At 51.3% G+C, this 26,464-nt stretch overlaps 1 protein-coding gene across 6 annotated transcripts in view; it reads right to left on the reverse strand.

The window, feature by feature from the left end:
- The window catches only part of SHANK3 (SH3 and multiple ankyrin repeat domains 3), a 311,807-nt gene that overhangs the window by 207,063 nt on the left and 78,280 nt on the right, over window positions 1–26,464 (reverse strand). For all 6 annotated transcript variants that reach the window (XM_051612097.1, XM_051612081.1, XM_051612074.1 and 3 more), the window contains 5 exons: window positions 24,593–24,744; window positions 24,178–24,345; window positions 23,085–23,201; window positions 21,736–21,813; window positions 1,671–1,737 (listed from right to left, as the gene is read on the reverse strand). In XM_051612097.1, the coding sequence (XP_051468057.1) occupies window positions 1,671–1,737; window positions 21,736–21,813; window positions 23,085–23,201; window positions 24,178–24,345; window positions 24,593–24,744 (582 nt within the window). The remainder of the gene's footprint in view (window positions 1–1,670; window positions 1,738–21,735; window positions 21,814–23,084; window positions 23,202–24,177; window positions 24,346–24,592; window positions 24,745–26,464) is intronic.

Here is a 26,464-nt window from a genome sequence, read left to right on the forward strand (position 1 = left end):
ACACGTCCCAGTTCTTAACGAACTTCAGACAACTTCTCCTTGCTTGGGAAGTTCACCTGCCAGTTTCCTTGACCCCAGGTGGATACCATCTGGACCTGCTGGTCTGCCTGTGATTAGTTTGCAACTGTTACCTGACCTATTTTATATAAAACAGCCACATCTAAAACAAGAACAATTCATCCTACCCAACATGTTTTCATGCCCTTTTTCCTTATACTTTTCAATAAAAATACTTGAGTCAGTCAATCACAGATTCAGATTCAATCATGGAAGAATTCAGGCTGGAAGGGACCTTTGGAGGTCATCTGGCCCAAAACCCCTCTCACAGCAGAGTCACTTTCCTCTTGAACGTACAGGGTGACTTCTTGCAGCACTGCTCACTGACACCATCAATCACAGAACAGTTTGGGTTGGAAAGGACCTTTAAAGGCCATTTAGTTGAACCCCCCCACAGTGAGCAGGGACATTTTCAACAAGACCAGGCTGCTCCAAGCCCCATCCAACCTGTCCTTCAACACTTCCAGGGATGGGGCATCTACCAGCTCTCTGGGCAACCTGGGCCAGGGTCTCATCACCCTCACAGTGAAGAATGTCTTCCTAAGATCTCACCTCAATCTTCCCTCTTCCAGTTTAAACCACAATCCCTTGTCCTGTCACTACAGGTCCTGCTAAAACTCTGTTCCCTCTTTCTTACAGACCCCCTTTAGGAACTGAAAGGCTGCAATAAGATCTCCCTGGAGCCTCCTCTTCTGCAGGCTGAACCACCCCAACTCCAGCCCTCCTCTGGACCTGCTCCACCAGAGCCATGTCCTTTCTGAATCATATGTTTCCACAAAGACTCAGGAGCTGTTCATGACTACCAGCAACAACCAGATGAGAAAACAAGTGCTAAAGGGTGCCCTGGGGCCCAGGTTTCTAGAGTCACAGCCGCTTCCAAGAACCACGCCTGATACTTGCTGCCTGTTTCAACCTCCACAAGTCTTTTTTCAGCTGCTGACCTGACCTCTTTCCCCTCTGTGCAGCCACATACTCTTTTGTGCTGGCTTCTCCATTGTTCTAGAGAGCTCTGGACCAGCACATTCCTCAGAATAATTCAAGAAAACTCAACACATGTGGATTTATATCTGACCTAAAACTCGGGTTTGCATGGCTTACAATACACTGCATGACATTATCTGCACCACAAAGGGACAAAAAAAGATGCTGCAAGGAAAGAGGCTGACCAGAAAAACCAAAAATTCCATAACCATCATCACTGCAAAGACAGAAGTTGTCTCCTCCTTGCAGCAAGTCCAGGAAACAGCCTTAGCAGGAGGGGATCTCTAGGATGAAACGGCTTCAAGGATGCAAAGAGAAAGAGGGAAGGGATTTTACAGAAGAGCTTTTCAGAGCCACCCCAGACCAAAGGCTTGGCTACTCCTTCAGCTTGGCAACCCCCACAGTCACGAGCCAGCACTGGGCTGAATAAAGTGCACACGGATGTTCCCAGGAGGAAGGTGGCTCTGTCCTGCCATTCCAAGGCCCAAGAGGAGCTGGAAGCTGCAGCTCCCACCACCCACTGCAGGCAGCACCAGGAAATCACCACTCACCAGACCCAGACCAGCACAGCCCTGGGCTCCAAGGTGAGATCAGAAAGGGAGAAAAGGAGGAGGAAGGAAGACCAGACTCACCAACATCGGACTCTTTATGGGTTTTGATGATTTCAGCCAACTCAAAATTTCCTGCAATGATGGCCACCTGAAAAGAGAGGGAAGGAAGAGAGTTGAGCAGCTCTGAGCAGCAGGGATCCTGCGCTCACCCGCATGGGTGACACCAGATGGACCAACAACAGCTGCTTCTGTGGGGACATGGAGCCAACAATCCTTCTGCCTCAGCTCACCCAGCCCAGAATCCCAGCATGAACACACCCTCAGCACCACAGGGAGAGCATCTGGCCATGGCTTGTGCCACCAGAGCGTGGTGAATGGCTCAGAGAGAACCCTTTCCCTCTGCTCCACTGGTGAGGAGTTGCCCAACACCAGCCAGGAATTAACCTGAGGTCCTGCTGGTATGGACAAGGTGCTCTCCAGCCCAGACCTTGTCAGGGAATGGCCCTTAGTTGACAACAAGTGGCTTTCCAGCAGTCGAGCTCCCTGCATGTCTCATCTGAATGGTCCACTCATGCTTGTTCCAGGCTGTGCTGGCCAAGAAACCACTTCCACCCAGAAAGCTGCAGCAGCAGCTTGCCCAGGACAGCCCCAGTACAGCCATGGCATTTTAGACCAACAAGAATTTTTGCTTTGCTCACCACCCAACCCATGGTTTCTCTCCAGAGGAAGGATCTTGGAGAGCTCAAAGGAACAAGGAAACAGGGGAAGCTGAACATGGGTCTGCCAGCAAAGCACCCAGACAACACTGGTCTGTCTTACTCCAGGAACCACTTCTAGAGGTGATCACGTCCTGTGGAACTGCAGAGCAGCCACAGGCCACACTAAGGGAGGTTAATGGGTGCTGAGACAGGAGAGAAGGAAGCAAAACTTGAACCAAGGAACAAGCAGCATTGCTTGAGCTAAGTTAATTTCTTACATTTTTTTGAAAAACACCTGAACCAGCACCACATCACAGCTGGTAGGGCAGAACAAACCCGTATTTTCAGAACATGGTCCAAAGGAATTCTTTTGACATGCAAAAGAACCAGAGTGAGATGGGCAGCAGCACAGGGAACCCATCACTGGTGCTCAGGAAATTAAACTGGAAGAGCTGCTCTGGTTGAGTCCTGCCTCCAGTGTCCCCCCAGACATTTCTGCCCTTCTCACCCTCCCAGCACTCTCAGTCTCTGCTGAGCCTCTCACCACCAGCACCTACAGCTGATCTGAGAACAAGAAGCAGCCAGATCCACCTGATCCTGGGTGAAAACAAAGTGCTGCTGCTCAGGGCATGTGAGACCAGGCTGAGACACAGCTGCAGGTTCTGCCTGTCCATGCTGGGACCATCACAACCACCACCCCTTTTATTTTCAAGTGAGGTACTAGAGGCAAATGCATCTGACCAGAAAGGTAGCAGGAATGAAACCCCTCAGACAGTGAGGAAGGCAAGAGCCACCCTGGCAGCTCCAGCTGTTCAACACTTCCCACCCTCCTACAAGAACAGCTTCAGAAATGAGGCTCATTTGCATCTCACCACTAACTTGTGACGAAGGGATATATTTAACGTGGTGACTCAGTTCAGCGTACAGACCTTTCTACTATGATCCTTTATCAGCAGAAATACTCTTACTATCCTCAGCTCAACAATGTTTATGTGATTATGATTTATTTTCATTTTCTGGAGCCCAGAATTCATGCTCCTCTCCTCAGCTGAGCTGGGAGCCATCAGTGATGGCTGAAAGAAAGGAAACCTTCCTCCTGCACTCAGGAAATTTGGCCACAGCAGCTGAGAAAAATCAAGCAATAATCTGTTTGCCCCCCAAGTTTGCTTCAAATTATGATTCTTCTCTGTTCTTCCTTATATATACAGACACATTCCCAAGGTCTGCTCTCTCAAACATTACAGTCTTTGAGCAGGTAAAGAAAGCTGTTGTACAGGAGGGCAAATGACCCGAGTTTGGGGAAATCTGAGAGCACAAATAACCAAACTGACAAAAGGCTGGAAAGCAGCATTTAGAAAATGCATTTGAACTTCTAAGTTCCTCAAACAAACAATTAAGGTACGACCCATTGTCCCCGTGAAAGCCCCAAATCCAGGGTACAAACCCTGAGTCTCTTTGTATGTGTCTCTCAGGAGTAACTGCTGGAACACGTGGTGAATGTTTGTGGAGCAGCTCCGGCCACCGCACACGTCCCAGTGTCCCTCCCAGCAGGAGGTGGAGGTCTCCCCCCATGGTCCCACCACCCACAGGAGGTCCCAGCCCAGGACAGTGATGATGCAGGAGCCAGAACCTCCCTCTCTCCTGCCTTGGAAGCGTTATGACTTCCCAGAAAGGCGAGAAGAAACACGCTGGATAGGAAGTCTGTTAAGAACATAATCTCACAGAAACCCCTGATAAGGGAGAAGATCCCTGCTGGCTGCATTTTTCAATCCAACTTGGAAGAAGCAAAGGAGATGACAGGATTTTATGTCTTGCATTGTCACCCCAGCTGGTGCTCCATGGCACCAGCTTCCCTCCTGGAGCCACCAAGGTCCCCACTCCTGCCCAGCCCTACCTCGCTGCCCACACCAGCCAACGTGGTAAGGTACAAGCTTTTGGGGGGCAGGCAAACGAGAGAAGGGTCTCAAGGCAGGAAACCCCTGAAAATACATATTGAGAAAACCCTATTTCACAGCCAGCAATTGTAGTGCTCATGTACCAAAGCAGGAGGAAGCAGTGACTACCAGAAAAGAAACACTCTGACCTCCCTGCAGATCATTGGTCTCATTTCAAACAACGAGGCAGATGTCCCACACAGGTAGGAACGTCACCTCAGCATCACAGCCAAGCTCTTTGTCCTGGAGATGTCACACGACAGCAGACATTGTGCAAAGGGCACTTCTCGTGGTGCCTGGCCCTGATGCCACCAACACAGACTCTGTCCCTCTGCTCGGCCCATGCTGAGCAGTGTCCAGGGGGCACAGAACACACGACCAGTGGCACAGGGTCACTGTCTGGAATGCTGCCACACCCTGGAGCATTCCAGAGTCTGGTATCAAAGTGACAATGCTTTTTAATCTAACAGCAGTTTGCCTATTTTTATCTTTTTAGATCAGTAACATCTCCAGGAAAGAAGAAGGAAAGACACCTGAGCAGGCTGTGTGCCATGTAATGTCCAAGTGCTTGCAAGGTCTTGAGTTAACAGCAGAAAACTGAAAGATCATTTAAATATTCCTGTAAGAGTCACAGCTCTGAGATCTGACACTGGGCAAATGTCTCCAATAAAAAAATAAAAGCCCATGACACTGGGAAGGATCTCCCAGCCCCCCAACTCTCCTGGGGACACAGGCTGGCACAGAGCTTGGTTACAGCCCATGAGGATCCACTGTGAAGGCAGCAACTGCAGCAGAGAGGAGTCCAGAACGTCACCACTGTCACGCTGCGTGTGCAGAAGGCACCAGGGGCAGTGACAGCCCTGGGCTGCAAAGGCAGCAGCAGAGCCCTGGGGAAGCAGGTGGGACACTGTGGCTCTGGGAGGTGATGGAGAGAGAACCAACTGAGCACCAGCAGAGCTGCTGGGCAAGAATGGAGCAGACCTTCCATGCAGGAGGAATGTAAAAGGGATCATTAGGGCGCAGGCAGCCAGTTTACTGTCCTAACACGTTCAAGCTGCTCTGCTCTCCTCAGACCCTGAGAAGCACCTGTCAACATGCCAGACTGTTGTCAACTATTTCAGTATCACTTTACCCAAGACGTCTCCAGTTCCTGCAACTTTCCATTGCTGATGATTTTCTACTTCCCAGATAACAGAATGACTCTTTTCAACCCCCACGCTATTCATCAGGTAGCACTGCTCTGTGGCTGGACTCTTTTCAAAGTTGTCTACCTTCACTCTGCCAGGCAGACTCCAAGCACGTTCTATATTTGTTCTAGGTTTCCAGAAATCTGGCAGTCCTACTAGGTCAATCCTGCTGCTCACAGATGGCAGCTCCATCTGGGCCAGACGAGCAGGCGCTCTGGGGACGCTCGCAGCCGCCTGTGCTGCCACCGTACGGCACAGATGCCACCAGTCTGGTGCTTCCTGGGACTGTCACTGGGGTCATCATGGCACGACGAGGCTGTAGACCAAATACCTCCTGGAGGCAACAGACAGACCTCCTGTGCGGAGCTACCGAGCAGATCTGGGGCACACACCCCAGGGCCCCCTGCCCACACCCCCTCTCTGCTGCCCAACACCCACCCTGCAGCCCAGGCTCCACACAGCAAAGAGCACTTTTGCTTTCCCAAGGAGCACAGGCTGAGCCCTTTGCTTTAGAGGAGACACCTTAGCCAGGCAGCTGCACCAACACTGCCACAAAGCCTCCGGGGAGTATCTGCCACTGAGCTGGATCAGCCAGCAGGCACAGGTAAACATGAGAGAAACCAAGACTGCCCAGAGTTGCAACCAGCCAGCTCAGGGCTCAGAGAGGCAGAACCTCCTCTGGATTTTCAGCTGAGGCACATGGAGCTACTGAGAGAACAAGATGATTTTCCTAATGAGCTGCATCACACAACTATCCTAAAGAGAGGAGGATGATGCTGTGATCTCCTCCAACAAGAGGAGCAGGGTACTCTGAATGTTTCTGGGAAGTAGGAACAAACCTTAAGGAGGCACCTTGGACCCATACTACTCAATTAAGCCTTTGAGCTGGAGGAAGAGAAATGTGAACTCCAGCCTCTGAGGAGGGAATCTCACCCTTGTCAGCCAGCAGGGCTGACTACCACCAGTACAGGCTACCAGGAGAACAGTGGTGTGTTACCCAGGAAGTACTGGTATGGGCACCACCAGCAGCCTCAGCACAGGTGTCACCTCCCCTACATCCTGCTGTGACACTTGCAGGCTGAAAAGTGCCATGTCCTAGGGGTCACAGTTTCTATGAATTTGTTGCACTGCAGAAAGGCTCTGGAAATGAACCTCAGCTCTGGCAGAGACCAAAGGTGGGTTTGGTGGCATCTCCTGAAAGTTCAGAAAAAGATTCTGCAAGGGAAGAATGACAGGTTTGGCCGGAGCCAGATGGCACCTGAACAGAAACCTCCCAGTGCCACCAAGCCATGCCTTCAAAGATCAGGTTTGGTTACTTGTCACAGGGAGCTGAATGCAAGGTCCATGGATGGTCAGTGCCTGGGAAAAAGAGCATCTCAGACACAGGAGAGAGGAGGGACATCTCAGTGAGGATATTTCTTCGCCACTTTGTTCAGATGGGAGTCATGCTGGGTGATGCCATCTAGAGTGGACAAAATAGGACAGAGAGGACAGGCAGACCAGTCCTCTTGGCAAGAGTTGGTCAGTTTAGTCACTGATCCAGCCAGCACTAAGGGATGCTCTCAAGGGACTGGGTAGTGTAGATCTGTGTCCAGAATGGTCTTGACCACCAGAGCTACAGACAGGTGTGACAGACCTGCCAAGAGCCACGGGCTCAGGCTGGAGGTTGGGGAAGAGCAGGAACCTCCTGTGTGGAATGTCTGTGACTGGAGAGCGACCGCTGCCAGGCAGGGAGATTTCCAGCCAGCAACATCAGCTGGATAATGGAAGCTGAGATGGCATCTGACTCAGAATTAGCTCAGGCTCACACTGAAGACTGGAGGAGGAGTGGGAGGGAGCCAGGAGGCCAGAAATCTGATCAATTTTTACAATGCAGGCTTTAAATGAAAAGACAGTGAAAACAAATCAAATAAAATGAGGATAAGAAGAAAGCCTTGAGAGTAGGTAAATAACCCAGAAGTTCAGCAGGCAAATGAAAGCTGCTCCCTGCAGGGCAGGCTGCCTCGTGCCTGGGGCAGCACTCAAGCACCCACCTGTGGGTGCCACGGAGGGACACGTGGGAGAGGGGACGTGTGTCCCGAGCAGGCGGTGACTCCGGCACCTGTAGCTGCTCTGTGAGCGTGACCACGCTCAGTCCCTCAGGAAAAACAACTTCCAGCCCATCCATGACAACAGAAAATCATTCATGGCCAGATAGTCATCTCCTGGTCTGCAGTCCTGCACTCCAGCAGCAGGAAGCCCAGAGTTCAACTGTATTACTATTGATAAGAGCAGCTAAATAAAGCAGTAACCTGCCAGGAGAAAACGTTTTGCATCTGTCAGAAAGAAGAAAAGCCACAGGTCTGTCCTGGGTCCATCACAGATGCAGAGGATACAACTGTAGGCAGCAATGCAGAAGAGGCAAGCAGGCAGGAGCTGGGCAGGAACAGGGAACACATCCTTCTCAAACGACAGGGTGTGTGGGACAGAAACATCTCAGGAGGGGGAAGAGGGCAGGAAGGATTTCTGTTACCTTCATATTCAAAGAGGCACGTGCTAGTAAGTTACAGAAAATCTTGAAAAAACAAGCAGAGGCACTTTCCATTAAAAGATTGTCTCTTGGAAAACAAGAGAAATTCCAAGGCACAGAAGGACTATCAGCACTTGTAAACAGTTACCAACAGCCCTGGCTGTAAACCAAGGGCTGAGCCACCTGGCATCAGTCCCAGGGGCACCAGGGCAGGTTGGATGGGGCTTGGAGCACCCTGCTCTTCTGGGAGGTGTCCCTGCTCATGCAGGGGGTGGCACTGGATGAGCTCTCAGGTCCCTTCCCACCCAAACCATTCCATGATGCTGTGCTGTGAGGGCTCTCCCACCAGCAGCCCCTCCAGGGACTTCCCTTCGTGTTGCAGCCTCCCAGGAGCGCACCAAAACCACCTCTTCACACAGAAGGAGTTTTGTGCTGTCCAAGAAAGGGCTGAATTCTCAGAGTGGAAACACTGCCAGGAAAACAGCTTGCTCTTGTCTCCCTCATTTCATTCTAACAAAAATGTCATTTTAACTTTGTTTAAAAATTAACTCCCCTTTTCCCTCCCTTTCATGCTTTCCTCTAATTTCTTTCCCAGCTCTTCTTCCAGCCAGAACTTGTCTTTATATTTTCAGTTATGCTTATTCACACTTTTTCCCTTCCCAGAATTCCTTTTTGGCCCACAGCTGGGTTTATATTCTTATTTTCTTCATTTGTTACTGCACCTTTTCCTCACCTGATCAGCTTTCTTCCTGATTGGAACATTTTCAAAAGTATCATAATATTTTATAATACAGCATAAGAAGCATCACCTGCCCTCACACTGCACAGCTCGCTTTGTAAAACCTTCAGAGAGGCCATGTATGGTAGATTAAGAATACTGATGCATATTTAGCATTTAGAGTGCTTTTCTGAACTATTTTCTCCTGCATACCTTAATGCCAGTTTTGACAGCAGAGAATCTAATTAGATTTTATTCTTGTTTTACTAATAATTTCCGTAGTTTTGGGAAAGTAAATCTTGTTAAAGGAAAAAAAGCACGATATGTAGAGTTTGACTGACAAGTTTATGAGTCTGGCTGACAGAAGCAACCATGTCTGAAATCAGAAAGATGAAAGCCAGTGAGGTCTAGTCCAAACTTACACTGGGAAGGGAGAAATGAAGTGCTTAAATACATAATAAATAAAGGCGGAGAATAACCTGCAAGGCTTCATAAAGCAGAAAACAGCCTGTGGTAACAGCCACAACCCCAAACTAAATACAAGTCAAGAAAATGGTGACATGGCATAAAGGCAAATTTAACTCTAGGAAGATGGTGAGGAGCTGTATGTTGATCTGCCCAGTTTGGGGTCACATGTTTTTATGAAGGAGGCAAAAAAATTGAAAGCAGAAACTTGGAAACCCTGACCCGAGGTAAGACTGACAGAAGTGGGTTCACTCACTTTACATCTTGCAAGTATTACAAAAGGGTTGGTGATCAATTATGCCACCCGTTCACTGCTGGAAGGACAAAGAAATATGCTTACTGGTCAAAAAAAAAAAACCAAAAACAACCCTTACTAAAGCCTTAAAAATAAAAATTCTGATTTTCTCAGCACAGAGGAGCACTGAGAGAAATCTGCTCTGCCTGAATCAAGGGTTTCCTGACAGCTAGAAGCAGATTTGACAAACATCTCCAGGGCTGATTACCTACTCAGAGCAGCTAGGACAAGTGACATCTTGACCTCCACTCAGGACATCTGCATCTAGAAAGGTACAATACATTTACCTTTGCCCATGACAGTGTCTTTAGATCAGTCTCAGGAGATCCACCTGTATATAAGCTCTTCTATACAATTTCCTTGCTCCAAGTGTACTCGTTAATGTAGAGACCCCATCAAGCAGGACATTACTTAGAGGTGCAGCTCAGGTCCTTGGTCCAGACCTGCTCTGTGATGGCCATGACCACCCAGCCTCAGGAAGGGATCCTGAGGACACAAGGTGGGATCAACAGGTCTCTGCTACAGCAGAGCCCCAGAGCCAGGGCAGGGCACGGGGCTGCAGGAGGTGAAACCCTCACAAGGCAGGGAAGAACTTCAGTGTAAACCCTCTGAATAGCAACTGACACTGACATAAAGGTCAACTGAAAGTATCAGTGGAAGCCTCCTGTGAACTTGGTGCTGAGCTCCTCGTGTTGCAGCAGGATCTGTGCGGAGGCACCGGGTCACCCCTCACGCCAGGGCAGCACAGGAAGGGAACAGAGTCACATGAGGGACACAAAACCCATCCAGCAGCTGTGAACGCCTTCAAGATGTGGAAGTCAAAGGAGACCCAGCTCCTTACTGCTCAGTGGAGCTGAGGTGATCACTGCACGCAGGTGCTACGGCCCAGGGAGCAAGTCCAGCTGCAGGGCTCTCCAGTAACTGAACACACAAGAGCTGGTAACAGGATGATTAAATTAGGCAGAGCAACACTGGGCTAAAAGATGCTCTCTCGCAGAGGGTAATTAAACAGCTTAGGAGGAGAGGTGACAGACTCCACCAGGAGAGCTGGCAGCCCAGAGCTGTGTCCCCCCTGTGCCCTGTGGGCAACTCCACCCATGAGCCAGGGCCCAGGCTGCTCTTCAGAGAGCTAATGAGTTTGTATTTTCAGGAGGAGGGAGGAGGAGGAGGAGGAGGATGTCCTTTCACCCATACTCCCCGAGAGGCCTGAACAGCCATGGTGCTTACACCTGAGGGCAGGGGTTGTTCCACACGTGGCAGAGCAGCAAAGCTGCAGTGCAGAGGCAGCACCTCCTGTGTCTGGAGAAGCAAGGAAGGTTCTGGGGACGGTCACTGAGCCCCCCGGGAGATGCTGAGCCAGACCCAGAGGTGCCCACCTCACCTGTGCAAAACGTCCTCACTCTAAAAGGAGCAAGCAGGCAAAGCAACCACTAAGAGCTCATTTGCATTGCAAACTAGGCTTCTAACATCTGGATTGCAGACCAGCTTTTAATTAATCTGAAGTGTAAGAAAGGTTAGAAGAAGCTGGGTTCCTGTGTGGTCTGATCAATAAGGACAACAAGGAGTCTAAGCACAGACAAACCATTTGTCAGAGATCCCAAACTGCAATCAATTAGAATCTTGAAACCTAACATACTTTTAAATGCTAAAAAAACCCAAAGTTTTCCCACTCAAACAGCAGATGCAGTAAGTTTGAGGAAGATGTGCTGCATTTTTAATACATAAGAGGTTGAATAACCACTCCAAGTGCCAACAGGAACTCCACACCTCCATAAATTATTTTAATATCTTACTAGAGCTAGTAAGCAAAATCAGTGGGCTCTGCACACACCAAACCCCACAACCCTCACAATCCAAGCATTTGACAAGAGAACAGATGGAGGGGGATGTGGTTACTGTTGTAGTGATGACAAGAAAGATATGGAGCTGATTAATAAAAATAAAGCTATAGATGTCCTCACATCAGCTACAACTGTGGGCATTAGTCAGGACCAAGTCTTTAAAACCCACCCAAGAGCAGATGCTGTTCCTGTGTTTTGTGCTGATGAACAATGGCAGCTAGTGAGAGCTGACACTGATCACTTATAGTCTACATGAGCAGAATTAAATTTATTAATTTCTATGACATCACAAGATGTGGTGTCATTAATAAGCTCGAAATCCAAACACTGTCAGCCAAAATTTAACTTAAATTAGAAAAATCTCAGTTAAGTGAAGACATTCTTTAACAAAATCACTCCATTTGAGAGCATTCTGTTGCCTGGGCAACACGACTGCGAATTACAGAGCTCAGACCATGATGCCTGTTTTAAAGCAACAAGATACAAATCTCTGAAGCAAACACATGGACCAACCTGCTTGTCTGGCACAGAGAAGCTGACACAAATATCAGCCTGTGACTCTGGAGATTTAAGGAGAACCATCCACAGTGTTGTCTGGCCCAACTGGGTGTGTGACAGATGCAAAAGGGGCTGAGAAAGGCTAAGGTACAAAATGGGGTGAAACAAGGTGTGCCAAGAGTGGTGGGACAACAGGAGCCCCCAGCATGGGGGTGGGCAGGAGGGCTTCACACCCCCCAGGCTGCTGGCCTCTTGCCCAGCCTTGTGCTCACACCTGCTCATGCAGATCAGTTGGGCCTCACAAAACTGCCACACGGTGTTTGGGGCAGCACCTGCCTTTCCACCTGGTTCCAGTTTATGAACCACGTTTACTCTGTGAGAAAGCACCTGAGATCTGCAGACCAGGAGCTGCCAAGACCTGGTGGGACCACCTCAGGCCCCAGTGGTGAGCTCAGACCATCTGTGACAGTTCTCTGGCAAGGAAGGGAAGTTACAACCAGCTTTAGATGCACTGCACAAGGGGAGAACACTGCACTACAGAACAGGAGACTTCACTTTTCTGCCCAGAAAAATGCTGGGCAAAGCAGCTAGTTCATGAAGAGAGATCACAGAATATCTTGGGTTGGAAGGAACCTGCAAAGGTCATCTAGTCCAACCCCCCTACAATAAGCAGGGACACCTCCAACTAGAACAGATTGCTCAGAGCCCCATCAAGCCTGACCTTGAATGTCTCCAGGACTAGATGACCTTTAGACATCCCTTCCCTGACATCTAGTCCCCACCACTCTCTAGGCAGCCTGTTCCAGTGATCCATCACCCTCATAGTAAAGAACTTTTTCCTAATGTGCAACCTAAATCTACCCTTTTCTAGCTTAAAACCTTTACCCCTTGTCCTATCATTCCATGTCCTTGTGAACAGGTCTTCTCTCCAGCCTTCTTATAGCCCCCTTCCAGGTATTGAAGATGACCAACAGCAGCAACTTGTAAAGAGCAAGCCAAGTTTAAGGGACCCAAGTTACTTCTAGGAAGGATCAAGTTACTTCTTTGTGAAGGGTGAAGCCACTGAAGATATATAGCTGTCTTCTGCAAAAACTTTGACAGCCTTATGTGATATTCTCAGAAACAACAGAAATTAAATCTAGCTAAAACTCCTGCCAAGTGATGAAAAACCGATCAGAAAACTAATTCATGACTAACTGTCAAGCTAAAAATGTGTGCTAAATGGATTTCACAAAACCTACCCCAGGTTCATTCCTATTCAATTTTTTCATTAGCAACCTGGATGATGGGAGTGCAGAATATGCTTATCAAATTCCTAGGTGAGACCAAGCTGGAAGGAGTTGCAAAGTCATTAAAGGATTAGAATTGAAATAATTGTTGGAAGCCCAAGAAACAGAATAGATTTAGTCAACAGAGACAAAGATAATGACAGTTTCTGTACAGGGATGGATTGCAGAAGATGGGAACCAGCCTCTCCTCCCAGGTGTGCAAGGAACAAGAGTCAATAGGCACAAGGTGCAATGGGAGAAATCTTGCATGACACAATGAAAAGGCTCTTCACCTGGTGGCTGACACACCAGGGGACTGTGCTGCCATCCAGAGTGACCTGGACAGCCTGGAGGGCTGGGCAGAGAGAAACCTTCTGAAATGCACCAAGGACAAGCACGGGGTACTGCACCTAGGGAGGAACAACCCCATGGATCAGTACAGGTTAGGGGCTGACCTTCTGGAAAGCAGTTCTGTGGAAAAAAGACCTGGGAGTCCTGGTGGACAATAGGCTGATCATGAGCCAGCAATGTGCCCTTGTGGCCAAGAAGGCCAGTAGCAACCTGGGGTGCACCAAGAAGTGTGGGCAGCAGGTCAAGGGGGGGGTTTTCCTCCCCTTCCATTCTGTCCTGGTGAGGCTACATCTGGAGAACTGGGTCCAGTTCTGGACTCTCCAGTGCAAGTGAGACAGGGAACTGCTGGAGAGGGGACAGAAAGGGCTACAAAGATGATGAGAGGACTAGAACATCTCCCTGATGGGGAAAAGCTCAGGGACTTGGGACTTTCTAGTCTGGAGAAGAAGACTGAGGGGGGAATCTTATCAATGCTTATAAACACTTAGAGGGTGGGTGTCAAGAGGAGGGGGCCAGTCTTTTTCCAGCAGTGCCCAGTGGCAGGACAAGACGTAACTGGCACAAACTTGAACACAGGAAATTCCATCTAAACATGAGGAGGAATTTCTGTACCTTGAGGGTGGCAGAGCACTGGAACAGGCTGTCCAGAGAGGCTATGGAGTCTCCATCCCTGGAGACAAGCCAAACCCACCTGGACACCATCCTGTGACCCTACTCTGGCAGGGGATTGGACTAGGATGATCTCCAGAGGCCCCTTCCAACCCCTACCAATCTGTGATTCACCAGGAGAACAGCTGAGTATGGGAACAAGCCACAGGGTGGGAGTGCTCCAGGTGGGGAGGCTTTCCAAGCGTGATCAGGAGAGGCTGGGAGCAGCTACAGACCTGGCCTGTCCCAGCAGGAGACACCACCCCGGGTCTCCCCAGACCCAAGGGCTCAGCCAGTCTGTGACACCAGGCACAAATGCAGGGCAGGGCTGAAGATCTGAGGATCACAAGCTGAAAATGAGTCAACAAAGTCACCCTGTGGCAGAACAGGGAAAACATTCCAGGACTGACAATCAGTGTCCTCACCTCTCACACATGTGAGGTAACCCCTGGGCTGCGTGGGAACAGGCTGGTGTCAGCTGCAGAAGGCTGCTTTTAGAAACAGAGTTAAATAAAAGACATGGGAGGAATTCAGAGTAAATCAATAGCAACGACCAGATGATGCTTTGCAGGTCTCTGCAGGAAAACTTGTGAGCTCTGGGATATTCAGCGCAGAGATCAGAAGATCTGGTGGGAAGGGGTGACGTGGCTGTAAAGCAGAAGGTGGGCAGCTGCAGCAGGACAGGAGTAACCTGCTCCAAATGACCACAGAATAGTAACAGGCTTGAAATCAGGAAGAAAGATTCAGATTAGGTGTCAGAAAACCCTCCAGCTGCAAGTGCAGGAGCAGAGCACTCTGAGGCTGCAGCCAGAGCCCAGCTCAGGGCAGAACCAGCTGGGGAGGGAACACTGGGCAGAGCTTCAGACAGAGCTGAACTGGGGGAGGCACAGGAGCCTGAAAAATGACCTCTCTGGTTCCTTCTCAGTCCTTGCTTTCTTCTGCCTTCTCCAACGGGACACCTGGCTCTGAACAAGGGCAGCACAGCAAACGTTGTTCATCCTGATCCTGGGGAGGTGTTCAGTGGGGTCTCCTGCATCATCCTTACTGCAGAACAGGACAGGTTTGGGCAGGAGGACAATGAGGTGGGTGGAAATCTGGATGGACCACCAGGCTCCAAGGGCGGTGATGGGCCATACAGAGCTCAGCTGGTGCCTGGTTACATGGTCTGTTCCTCAGGGATGGAGATGGGGACTGGTCCCTTTTGGGGACTGCAGGAGGAGGGGAGGGAGATCCCTGTCACCAGCCATGGGAGCAGCTGGTGGGCAGGAGGGCAGGGCTGCTCCTCAGCAGGACCTCCCTGGGCTGGAGAAACCAGCTGGTGGGGCTGGGCTGGGAGAAGCACCAAGTCCTGCTGTGGGGCAGGGCAGGATGGGGTCACCAGCTTCCCTGAGGAGACTAGGAAGATGCCAGCAGCTCTGTTAAATCCCAGTTAAATTAAAAGAAATGTGAAACAATGACTTTTATAGTATTTTTATACTCTGCATGTAATAATCCTGTATCAACGGAAAAGCTCCACCACCACTACCTTGAGGACAAGGAAATGTGAACAAAATTGACATTTACTGATCGTTAGGAAACTTGTCTGTGCTTCTAAAACCTACATCAGACATGATGGGAAGAGCTAACACAGGCAGTGCCAGAGCTCATGGACATAAAAGCTCAACAGTGGAGAAATCACAACCTGTGTTTAAAGATGTTTAGCTTCAGCTTGATTCTCCAGAGGCACCTGCTCTCATCCATAAGCAATCCTTTAGATCAATAGGAAATTATGAGGTGTTTTTTCAAATAAATAACACTGAGTTATAATCTCTTGATAATTAAAGCTTCCAGTGCTGAGTTCACATTTTGATGGTCCTCACAGACATCTTTATTGGCTGTAAAAGCTACATTTATAACAAGCTCACACATCTATAATAATTTTCCAGTGTACACCTTAGTTAATGGTCCAAAGCAGAGTGGAAATCAAATGGAGACAAATGGTCACACCTCACAGCCAAGCTGTGCTCTACGGGTAAGCTTTCTGGTTTTGGTACAACCAGCAGCACTGGGGCCTTGGATGGATCAGCCCTGAAGGCCACAGCCCGGACACCAGCAACACTGCTGAGGAGATCAGGGAAAAGCCCCCTTTGACTTTGGCCAAGCAACATGATTTGTTGAAAACACAGACGAGAAGCCTCCCCCCAGAAAAGGCACATCAAAGCTGCAGTGAAGCATCTCCCACTGCTGCTGGTAAAGGAGGACTGGAAGAAGGCACAGGAAGAAAGCTGCCTTACCTGAGGACTCACACCACCTAAACCCAATGGGAACCAGAAACACCCCAACACCCCACTTGCTTCCCTTTGAACTACCACAGGAGCTCACGCTCATCTCCATCACCCCTCTCTTCCCAGTCTGAGCGTGGGAGGTACAGCATGCCCAGGTCACTTCAGGTCCTCCTCCACCTCACAAAAGCAGCCAGTGCCTTGGTGGGCTCTGGGGAAGGCAGGTGCACAAAAAGCCAGCAGGTGGATCAGGCTGTTTGAGAAACTGAAACTTCCCCCCAAGTCAGCACAGACACATGCACTGTGAACAGCAGGAGGCAGCAGCACCCTTGGTGCAGAGGGGTCCTGAGGCCCCTCCTGCACACACCAGCTGCAAACAGCTCCACCTCCACCACCCAGCCCTGCAATGCTGCAGCAAACAGCATCAAGGGTAGGCAGGGGTCAAGCTCCAGGTGTCCACACCAGAAACATCAAGGGTGGAGATATTCAACATGCAAGTCTGAAGTCACTTGGGCACTGAAAACACCCCTCTGGTCAGGGCTGGAGCCTTCACCATGCCCATTACTGCCAAGTCCATCAGAGCCCCTGTGCTTGGCCCACAGACCTGCCAGGAACTTAAAGGGGCAGAACAAGGAACCTCCAAAACTTTCCAGACAAGAAAGATCTGCCTCGATGTTGTGAATAAAAAGTTCAGGCTCCCTGCTAGAGGTGCAAGGTTTTGCAAAGAAAGCTGGGAAGCTGGCAATGCTTACAAGATAAAACATGGATTTGGCTCAGAAGACAACTGCTGGCACCTCTGATGGACCAATGGGTAACAGTGCAAGGCAGGTGATGAACTGACCATAAGGACTTGGACTCTTCCTACTTTTTACAGAGGGAAAAGGGCAACTGGAAAAGTTACTTTTATTAAACAAAAGGTGAAAAAACGACCCGGAGGTTTGAAGTGCTGGGTTGCCAAGATGCAACACCTGGTTTCATCCCATCAGGGTACTGGGTTCCTGAGAAGTAAAACACTTGCATGAGTCCTCAAAACATCTGAAAACCAGGGAGGAAAAGGCAAGAAAGCCCTGATGCACTGCTGGAGTGGTTGTTAGTGGATCATTCTCTACCCAATGACCAGACAGGTGGGGCACCACAGAGGTCATGTTTGCAGGTAACATCAAACAGGGGGGAATGGTCAATATCCACAAGGGCAGGGCTGCCACCTAGAGGGACCAGGACAGGCTGGAGGAACAGGAAAGCAGGACCCCCATCAAACTGAAAAAGGACAAATGCAAAATCCTATGTCTGGGAAACAAGCAGCTTTGGCAATGACACAGACCATGGAGCAGTTCAGCAGAAAAGACCCTGGAGGCCTTGGTGGATAGCAAGCTGGGGTAGAGCCACAAGGACAGCAACTTCTGCAAGAGCAGAGAGTGTTTCCTTCCCTCACACACTTAAGGTAGACCCCATCAAACCATTTCTCATCAGCTGGATGTCGAACCCCAGTGTGACACAAGAAGGCTGGTTCACATGGTCTGTCTCCAGCTCCAAGTGTGGATCATCATCCTGATGGGGTTCAGCTTGTGAAGGGCAATGATTTCATTGTCATGTGATTTGAAGGCTCAGAAAGGGATATGGTCATTTCCAGGATGGGAAAGGTCTTCTCTTCTGCAATCACTCTGACAACCTGATACTAAGGAAAGGGAAAAGAGAACCCCAAAACCCTGTAGCTGAACAGCAGCTACCACTGAATACCCCCCAAATAACCACCAGAAACTGCCAACAAACTGACCTAGAGGGCTTTGAGCTATCAGCAGTACCATGTGAGAGAAAGACTGAAGTAGTGAGGGTGGGTAACCTTATCACACCCTAAAAAGCAACTCCTAAAGAACAAGACTTACAGACAAGTCTTCACTCTCCTAAGAGGAAAAACATGGCCTGATGTTACCATCCTGAACACAGGAATAGAGGATTTCAGCTCCCTGGGATCCAGCACAAGCCACTGGTGGGATGGAGGGCACTGACTGACTCAGCCATCCCCCAAGATCCTCCGACCACTGTCTACCTGTGCACCTGCCCACAGGTTCCAGCCCTGCACTGGGCACCTTCATGTTGTCCAATAGGATGGTGGGATCACCACAGCAGCAGCTGCTGGTTGTCACAGTCCTGGCCCAAGGGCCTGTCCTTCCCACCACAGGCTCCTGACCCACAGCATACTCCAGTGACCAGCACTTAAGTCCAGTCCATGAGCACCTCCAGGCACATGGGGTTTTGACAGACAATTAGTGCTTCAGCAGCACTTTGTATCTGACCAGTGACGCTGCTAAAGCAGCTGGAAGGAGGAAAAAAAGAAACCCCAAACCCAACATTTTTTTCCATCCAGTGCATTCCAAGTATGCAACACCCTACCTGAGAAGGGATGTTTCCATCCTTCTGTGAGAAGAACATATTTGGGTAAGGCTGGGGAGCTTTGGGAAGGACTGCATCTGCACAGGGGATTATCTTAGACACTTCATGGATGAAAAGCCAGCTAAGAGCAACCGAAGAGAGATGGAGGCATGAACCTGGCTCAGCAGAACACAGAGATGCAGACTGACAGAAGCTGGGAAAATGTGGAAAAACCTTCACCCTAAGCCCACCCTGCTCTTGCCCTCCCACCCGAGCCCTGATGGAGCCACCAGGCACCAGGAGCTGGGGCTGCTCCTGCCCCTCTGCTCAGGCCAGGGGGGTCAGGTGCAACAGGAGGACCCCAACACAGCCAGAGGTGACATGCCACCCCAGGCAAGGCACACACCGATTTGCCTCAGGGAAGATAACCAGGCAGATTACCACTCCTAAACCCCCTGAATTGCTCACTGCTATCTCGGGTCATCTAGGGCCACTGACATCAGGCTATCTGATTAACAGCAGCAATCAAATTACCAGGAGGCATGTGCAGTGAACTGGCTGGACAGCCACGGATCAGCAGAGGCATTTACATGAGCTCCAGCAGCCACAGGACTGCAGGGGCAGTGCACACTCCCCGTCCTGGCTCAGTGCTCCTCTGCCTCCAGAACTCTGTGGAGAAAGGCAGCCCCCCAACCACAGCCATGGCCAGGGGGAGATGAGGTGTGAGAAAGACCCAGACTTGGCAGCACCTCAGTGACCTGCTGAAGCCTCGAGCCAACAAGCCAAGCAGGAGTCCAAGAGCTTCTCTTTGAGAGCTGAAGGGGGCAGATGACACTGAGCAGACTCTGGTTTGGGTGTGCCAACAAACAACCCGCATTACCAACCACGGTTTTCATTCTCTGGAACAAAAACTTCCAATTAGTCGCACCACTTCAAAAAGGAAAACAAACACTGTTTTTCCCTCATTAAGACCCACTGGGACATGCAGGACACGAGCACCATCAGAGCAGGAGGCACTTGCCTCCCTCCACCACCCACTGCCCCACTCCATGTCCTGCAGATGCCTAAAGCAGTAAGACTGATTGCCCTTTCTCCATCTCTTAATTCCAGAAGTTGAGCTCATCTCACAAAGAAAGCAACAGTTTCCTCTATGAAGCCCTTCCCTGAAAATAAATATTTTCACATACAATCAGAGCGCAGTCAGATGGGAACATCCTCCATCCCCAGAGCAAAACTCCCCAGAGAGCAGCAGTCTGAGCAAAGCAGACCTTCCCACATCAAGCCCTACCACAACCCACCTCCAGAGGGGGCAGAGAGAGGACGGTCTGAGCCAAGGGGATTCACAGAGCAGGGCTGCCCACCCCAGGCTGGGCTGGGGCACCCCCCAGCACCTGCTGTGGTTGGCAAGTTCACAGTCACTCCAGCAAAGCTCTGGTGGCTTCCACCAGAGCCTGGCACCCCATGCCCCCTGGACCACTGTGGAGGAGAGAACAAGCTAAGACCAGACAAACCACCGCTTGAGAGGGGAATTCATCGCATGGCACAGACCTCAAGCTCCTGCACGTGACAAAACACCAGCCCACCTTTAAGGATGCCCAGTTTGATCTTCAAGGCCCTTTTCCTTTCAGCATCCAGGCCAACATGTAGCACAGCTGATAAGGAACATGGTCTCAGTTGTAATAAAGAAATTACTTTTAAACAAGACTATGAGCTACACACTCATTTCCTGAACCTACCCAAGAGTTTTTAGTTCCTCAGCCCATACACACAAGTGATTCCAAGGTGATTATCTCCACACAGCTGCCCCATTCCTGTATACAGTGCTGGCAAGCACACACCGGGCCCTACCTACTTTTCTTAGGACAGTATGCTTAATTTGCATTAAAATATACTGAACATGTAAATGAAATACCTTCAGGCAGGACAGAGCACTGTGGTTCACCACAGCTGCTGGCGAGCAGCATCTCAGATCCCAGGCACAGGCATCAACAGGGAACTGGTGCCTTCCCAGTACAGTTAACTCCTCAGGATACACGAAGCTCTCCAGACATTCCCACCTCTTCTGCCTTGAGGCAACACTGCCTCAGCATGACCAGTAGGGCAGGTTTGCAGCCCATGCAGAGCCTCTGCCCAGCAGTTCCCTGCCAACCCTGGGATGTGCTGCTGCTCTGAGGGCGACTGCAGCCCCACCAGTACCCAGGCCCTTTTCACAGAGGCTGCACATGATGTCACAACGGGATGTGACATCATCGTGGTCACACCTGGGACTCTGTAGCCTAAAGCTGCTACAAACAGCATGGAAGGAGAACCAAGAAAAAGTATTTCTAAAGGGCTATAATTAGTGAGCTCCTCCACAGCTCCCCAAGCAGGTGTATGAGTAAGACATCAACAGACACTCTCTGCTCTCAGGGGACACCTCGAAGTTCTGTATCAGCTGGACATGGAGTCACAATACTCCTGACAGGTCCTCAGGCAATGACTGCTCCAAGAGCAGCCCAGACAGAATGGCTATCCCAAGTTCAAAAAGCTTTAACAAAGAAGGGTGAAGCAGACCCTGGGTGGGAAGAGCCCTCCTGCACCAACTGCAGCCACAGGCAGTCACCTCCCATGGTCTGGAAATATCTGGGAAAAGTCACCTGCAAAATGACTGAGTTTCCCTTTTCCACCTGTGTCACCCAGCACGTTTACCAGAAGGCTAGGCCAGAGTTCCACTCCTTTTGTGGCTAGAGGTCCTCAAACTTGCAGTTTATTAACAGCAAGTTTACATGCACTAATTTCTGTGGCAACGCTGTCCTTTATTTCTAAGCATTCTGCTCCTTCTCTAACATTTACTGCAACATTTCTAGAGGCAACAAGAACTTCTCTTTCCACCTCCACTACACATGGCCAGACAAGCCAAGCTCTTTCACTCCCCCACCATTTGATATCACCTTCCCAGCCCTTTCCACATGCACCACACGTTCTCTTTCCTCCCCACTGCCCCAGCAATTAGGCGGGTGTCAGAGCAGACATCCTGAGTCAATGGGTTTGTCCCGCGTGTCAGAGGGGCTGCCCTGGCGGGGGCAGGAGGAGCCCTGCAGAGGGCAGGAGCTGGTGGCCTCACCTGGAACGCCGTCTGGCTGTTGTAGTTGCGGATCTCTTTGCTGGCCCCGCGGAAGAGGAGAACCCGAGCGCAGCTCTCCTGGGAGGGCAAGGGGAAGAAACCAGTTAGTGCTTCAGACTGGTGGCAGGGAAGCAGCAAACCGTGGGATCGTTGTGCCCAGAAACCCTGCTTGGCAAAGGAGGATGCTCAGCCCCTACAAACTGGTCATCCCCCAACCCCAAGCTGACCAAGCCCACCCAGCTGCATGCAGCTCTGGGGCACTAGCACTGTGGCTGTGCCCCAACATCACCCATGGGCACAGCCACAGGGGCCACAAACATTCCCAGATATTGCTGCTTCCTGAAGGCATTGACAGTTTTTGTTCTGAATGCTCTGTGCTCCTCAGGGGATGTTAACCCAACTGTTTATCAGCCCTGTACTCTTTAACACCACTCTGCTCACCCACCCCAGTAGCCAGGGTACAAGAGCCCCTGATGTACAGAACGTACCCACCACCTAAGAGGCCCCAAATCAGCCCCCAAGTACCACCTTCTATTGCAAAACATCAGTCTTCCATTGCTAAAGTAGGGACACCTCTGAGACTGAAAACTACCCTCATACCATACAACATATAAAATATCTAGGAAGAAACAAAACCTACAGGAGAAATCCTTAGATACTGACCTCCACACCTCAGAAAGAGACCCATAGGTGTGCAAGACCTGAGAGGGCTTCCCCACTACCCTCAAGTTCTCCAAGCTGAAGTTAGTGATCACACAGAAGATAAAACAGAAATGGTGCCCCACGCTGCCTGGACAGTCATCTTCAAAACTCAGAGATTAGTAGCAAGAATTCAGGCCATTTGTGAGACAGACAAGAGCCCAGTCCTCACACCTTCTCCAGAGCAGAGCAAAAGATCCCAGCTGTGCCTAACAAGCTCTGACTAGGCCAGGTCTCCTCCTTAAATTAAATGTGGGCACCTGTGTCTAATTAGCACCCAGGCACACTGCTCCCTCCCAACCAGTAATGAGGAGTTGCTGAGAGGCAGAACAGGAACCAGAGGGAAAATCAGGGAATGTGTTAGGCAGTAGGTCAGCAAAAACGTCTTGAGAATGGGTACAGATTGAACCATGGACTCCTCCCTGGCCACATGCCTCTTGAGAAAACCAAAATCAGGCTGGTGCCACAAACAGAAACAGCCTCATCCTGAGACAGAATGTGGACACAATTCAGAAGGATGTTCCTGGGTCTGGGAACAGTAGCAGCAATGAGAGGGCTCCCCAGCCCGTTGCTGTACATGCTTTATCTCAGGCAGGCTGGTGCCCCGTCCACACCTTCTTGTTCTCACACCCCAAACCCCACAGATGTACCTGGTTGTAGAGAGCACAGATATGAAGGGCAGTGTTTCCCGAGGCGTTCTGAGCTGTCATATCAGCGCCGTAGAAGAGAAGATGCTCCAGGTGCTGGACGTGGCCATAGCGACATGCCTGCTCCAAACACAAAATGGAAATAAGAAAATCAAGGAGCAGCAGGGAGATGATAAATCCCCTAAGGTGCTCTGCTGAATTCATCCACACTAGAAAAATTGGATCAGGCTGGACATGTAACCTGAAAAGTCCCATGAACATGCAGGCACACACACTCTGCCCCTTGCAGCCACCTACACCTGAATCACCCCTACATCAGCTGCAGCTCTGGGATCAGCACCATACTGGTGCCTGGGCCCCCTCCAGACTGTTTCCTGTCCCAGTGTAATTACCTGGTGAAAAGAAGCCCTGAAGCACAAGCAGGCACAGGGGAGGACAAGAGCCCCACATCCCTAGTTCTCTGGTGTGGCATTTACCTCTACACTTGGTCCATCCTGGGACCCACGGTCCTCAAGGATCTCCCAAGGCAAGGTAGGATGGAGGCAGGCAGGCAGGACAGTCACACCCAGTAAACTGAGATCACAAACATCTCTCTGTTCCTCATTCCCATGGCTTCATCCCTGGCTGTGCCTGTACTCATCCACCTTCAGGGGCTGAGAGCTGGGAGCTTCAGGAGGCCACGGGCCCAACAAGAACCTGTCCTCCCAATGGTCCAAGAGGAGGGGACTCGAGGCAGATCTAGTATGTCCTCACTTCTCCCAGAAGGTCTTGAAGCACAAAGGCAGCTCAGGTCCCCTTAACTCTAGCCCATGTCTTCCCCATGACAAATTCCCTTGTCGATGTGTCAAACAGGGACAGATACAACTGTGGTTTGGAACCAGGATGCCTTGGCACTGGACCGAGATCCCAAAGCACTGTCCTATGAGCCAGTCACCATCTGGGGAGGATCCCAGACACAAAGGCTGGAATAGAACGGGCTGAGCCTTGGCCTGGGATGGGAGTCAGAGCTGGTAGACCCCGTGCAACTCCTCCACAGGGGAGCCGCGTGAAGGAGGACACCCCAGGGGACAGGGCACCCACCCGGATCCCGTCCCACCTGGTGGATCTCCTGCCAGCCGTTCTCATCCACGCAGCCGAGCCGGGCGTAGTCGTGCAGCAGGAGCTCACAGCAGTAGGGATCCCCCCCCACCATGGCGCTGTGGTACAGCGGCGTCAGCCCCCGGCTGTCCTTGTAGTCCGGGGAGGCACCCAGGTCCAGCAGCGTCTGCAAGGGAAGGGCCTGCCTCGCTCCGCAGCTCTGGGCAGCCCCGCTGGGCGACACCCGCCCAGCGAGGCGCGGGAACGCTGTGCCCCCGCCAGCGGGCAGCCCACCGCCCCAGCGCTGCTGGTCCCAGCCCCCAGCTGCGTGCCAGGCTGCACGTGGAGGTGGTTTCGTGCCACCTCCCCAGGGAGGCGAGAGCTGCCCCAGCGGGGCCGGGACCCGCCGGGCAGAGGGGGCCGGGCGGACTCACCATCAGCGCCGCGTGGTTGCGGCACCGCACGGCCTTGTGCAGGGCCGTCATCCCCTCCCGCGTCCGGAAATCCAGGTGGGCTCCCCCGTTGCGCAGCGCCTTGATCATCTCGCTGCTGAGCTCCAGCTGCGCGGCCGCCGTCAGGGGACACTCTGCGGGGACAGGGGGTGACAACCGGGGGCACCCAGCCCGGTGCGGCACTGCTGGCCTTGCCCCGGGCCCGTCTGCTGCTGGGGCTGCGGCAGCACCGGGTGCCCCCCGAGCCCCGCTGAGCTGCCCGCAGAGCTGTCCCACCGCCCGTCCCACCGCCCAGCACCACCAGCAGCCCCCAAAGGGGAAACGCTCTCCCCAAAGGCGAGGAAGGCCCCAGATCCCTGTGACCCCCCTCATCTCCCAGGAGCCTGGCTCGTCACACAGCCAAGACTCCCAGGAGCCCGGCTGGGGCAGTCCCAGCTCCAACCAGGATCAGTCCCAGCTCTGACCAGAATCTGTCCCAGCTCCGACCAGGATCAGTCCCAGCTCCAACCAGGATCAGTTCCAACTCCAACCAGGATCAGTCCCAGCTATGACCAAGATCAGTCCCAGCTCCGACCAGGATCTGTCCCAGCTCCGACCAGGATCTGTCCCCACTCCCAGGACTGCCCAGCACGTTGGACTTGCTCCACTTGGAATCATGGAATGGTTCAGGTTAGAAGGTAACCATCATGAGGTTCTAACCCCCACTGTGGGCAGGGAATAACTCTGGGATGTGATTTGAGCAGGCAAGTGAAGAACGGTTGAACCCCCTGCAGCAGGGGCCCCTCAACAAGCAGATCCCCAGCCCCAGCCACCCTCAGCTGGTGTTTTCTGGGTGGGAGCAGAGCCCCAGGGCACATTCCTTTATCCCAAGGCACATCTCTCTGTCCCTTCTATGCAGAAGCTCGGTCTTCTAAGGACCTGTCCTCAGCTCTACACTGCCCATCATTTTCAAAACCAATCTGGAAGGAAACAGGAAAGAACCTCTAAGAACTCTCTCTCACACACGTTACACCTGGCAAGGGCAGTGGCACAAGGACTCAAGGGGCTTCGTGCACTTGTTGCCCAACACCAGACTTCAGCAGAGGACACCTGCCATGCTGTCCAGCTGGAAAGTAAGGGGTGGTTTAAGCACAAAGGTAATTCCCAGCGTAACAACGTACGTATTCCATGGGAATGTGGTGGTGTCCACACCACTACCAACCTCACCTGAGAAGAAGCACTGGAAATATTTCCTTAGCTCAGCAGTTGCCAGGAAGACAAGAGTCTGATGGAGCGTTATTGGTAATGGTCACAGCCCTTCTCACAGCAGGAGAGAGCACAAGAAATGGTGGAAAACACCCCTCACTTGTCGTGTTGGATAGATGGATGGATGGATGGATGGATGGATGGATGGATGGATGGATGGATGGATGGATGGACAGACGGATGGTTGTGCTGCTGATGTGGTGTCGGGGGAGGTTTTGGGGGACCTTGGTGGAGCCCACAGTGACATCTCTATGGTTTCTGTGGCTGAGAGGAGCTGGGTGGCCATGGTGGGAGCACAGTGTGCTCTTTCACCACAGCAGGGTGGGAACTGGAGTCCCAATTCACACACCAAGGGAGATGAAGGGTGGTGACCATGGGTGAGCTCCTGGGGCGGGAGAGCCCTTCCCCTCCTCTCCAAGATCAAAACCACTTGCTGTGCAGCTCCCCAGCTCTCATGTCCCAGCTTTCCAGCCAGGGCCACCTCCAGCTGAAGGCACAGGGAAGAAGGGGGAGCCTAGTGATGTTAAGGTCTTTCAAGGACCATCACTTTTCTTCTGTACCAAATACCATTTCTTTACTTTCTGTTGCTATGACTGACTTCTAGTTCCT

This window comes from Apus apus, chromosome 1, assembly GCF_020740795.1.
Source record: "Apus apus isolate bApuApu2 chromosome 1, bApuApu2.pri.cur, whole genome shotgun sequence".
Classification (NCBI taxonomy): Eukaryota; Metazoa; Chordata; class Aves; order Apodiformes; family Apodidae; genus Apus; species Apus apus.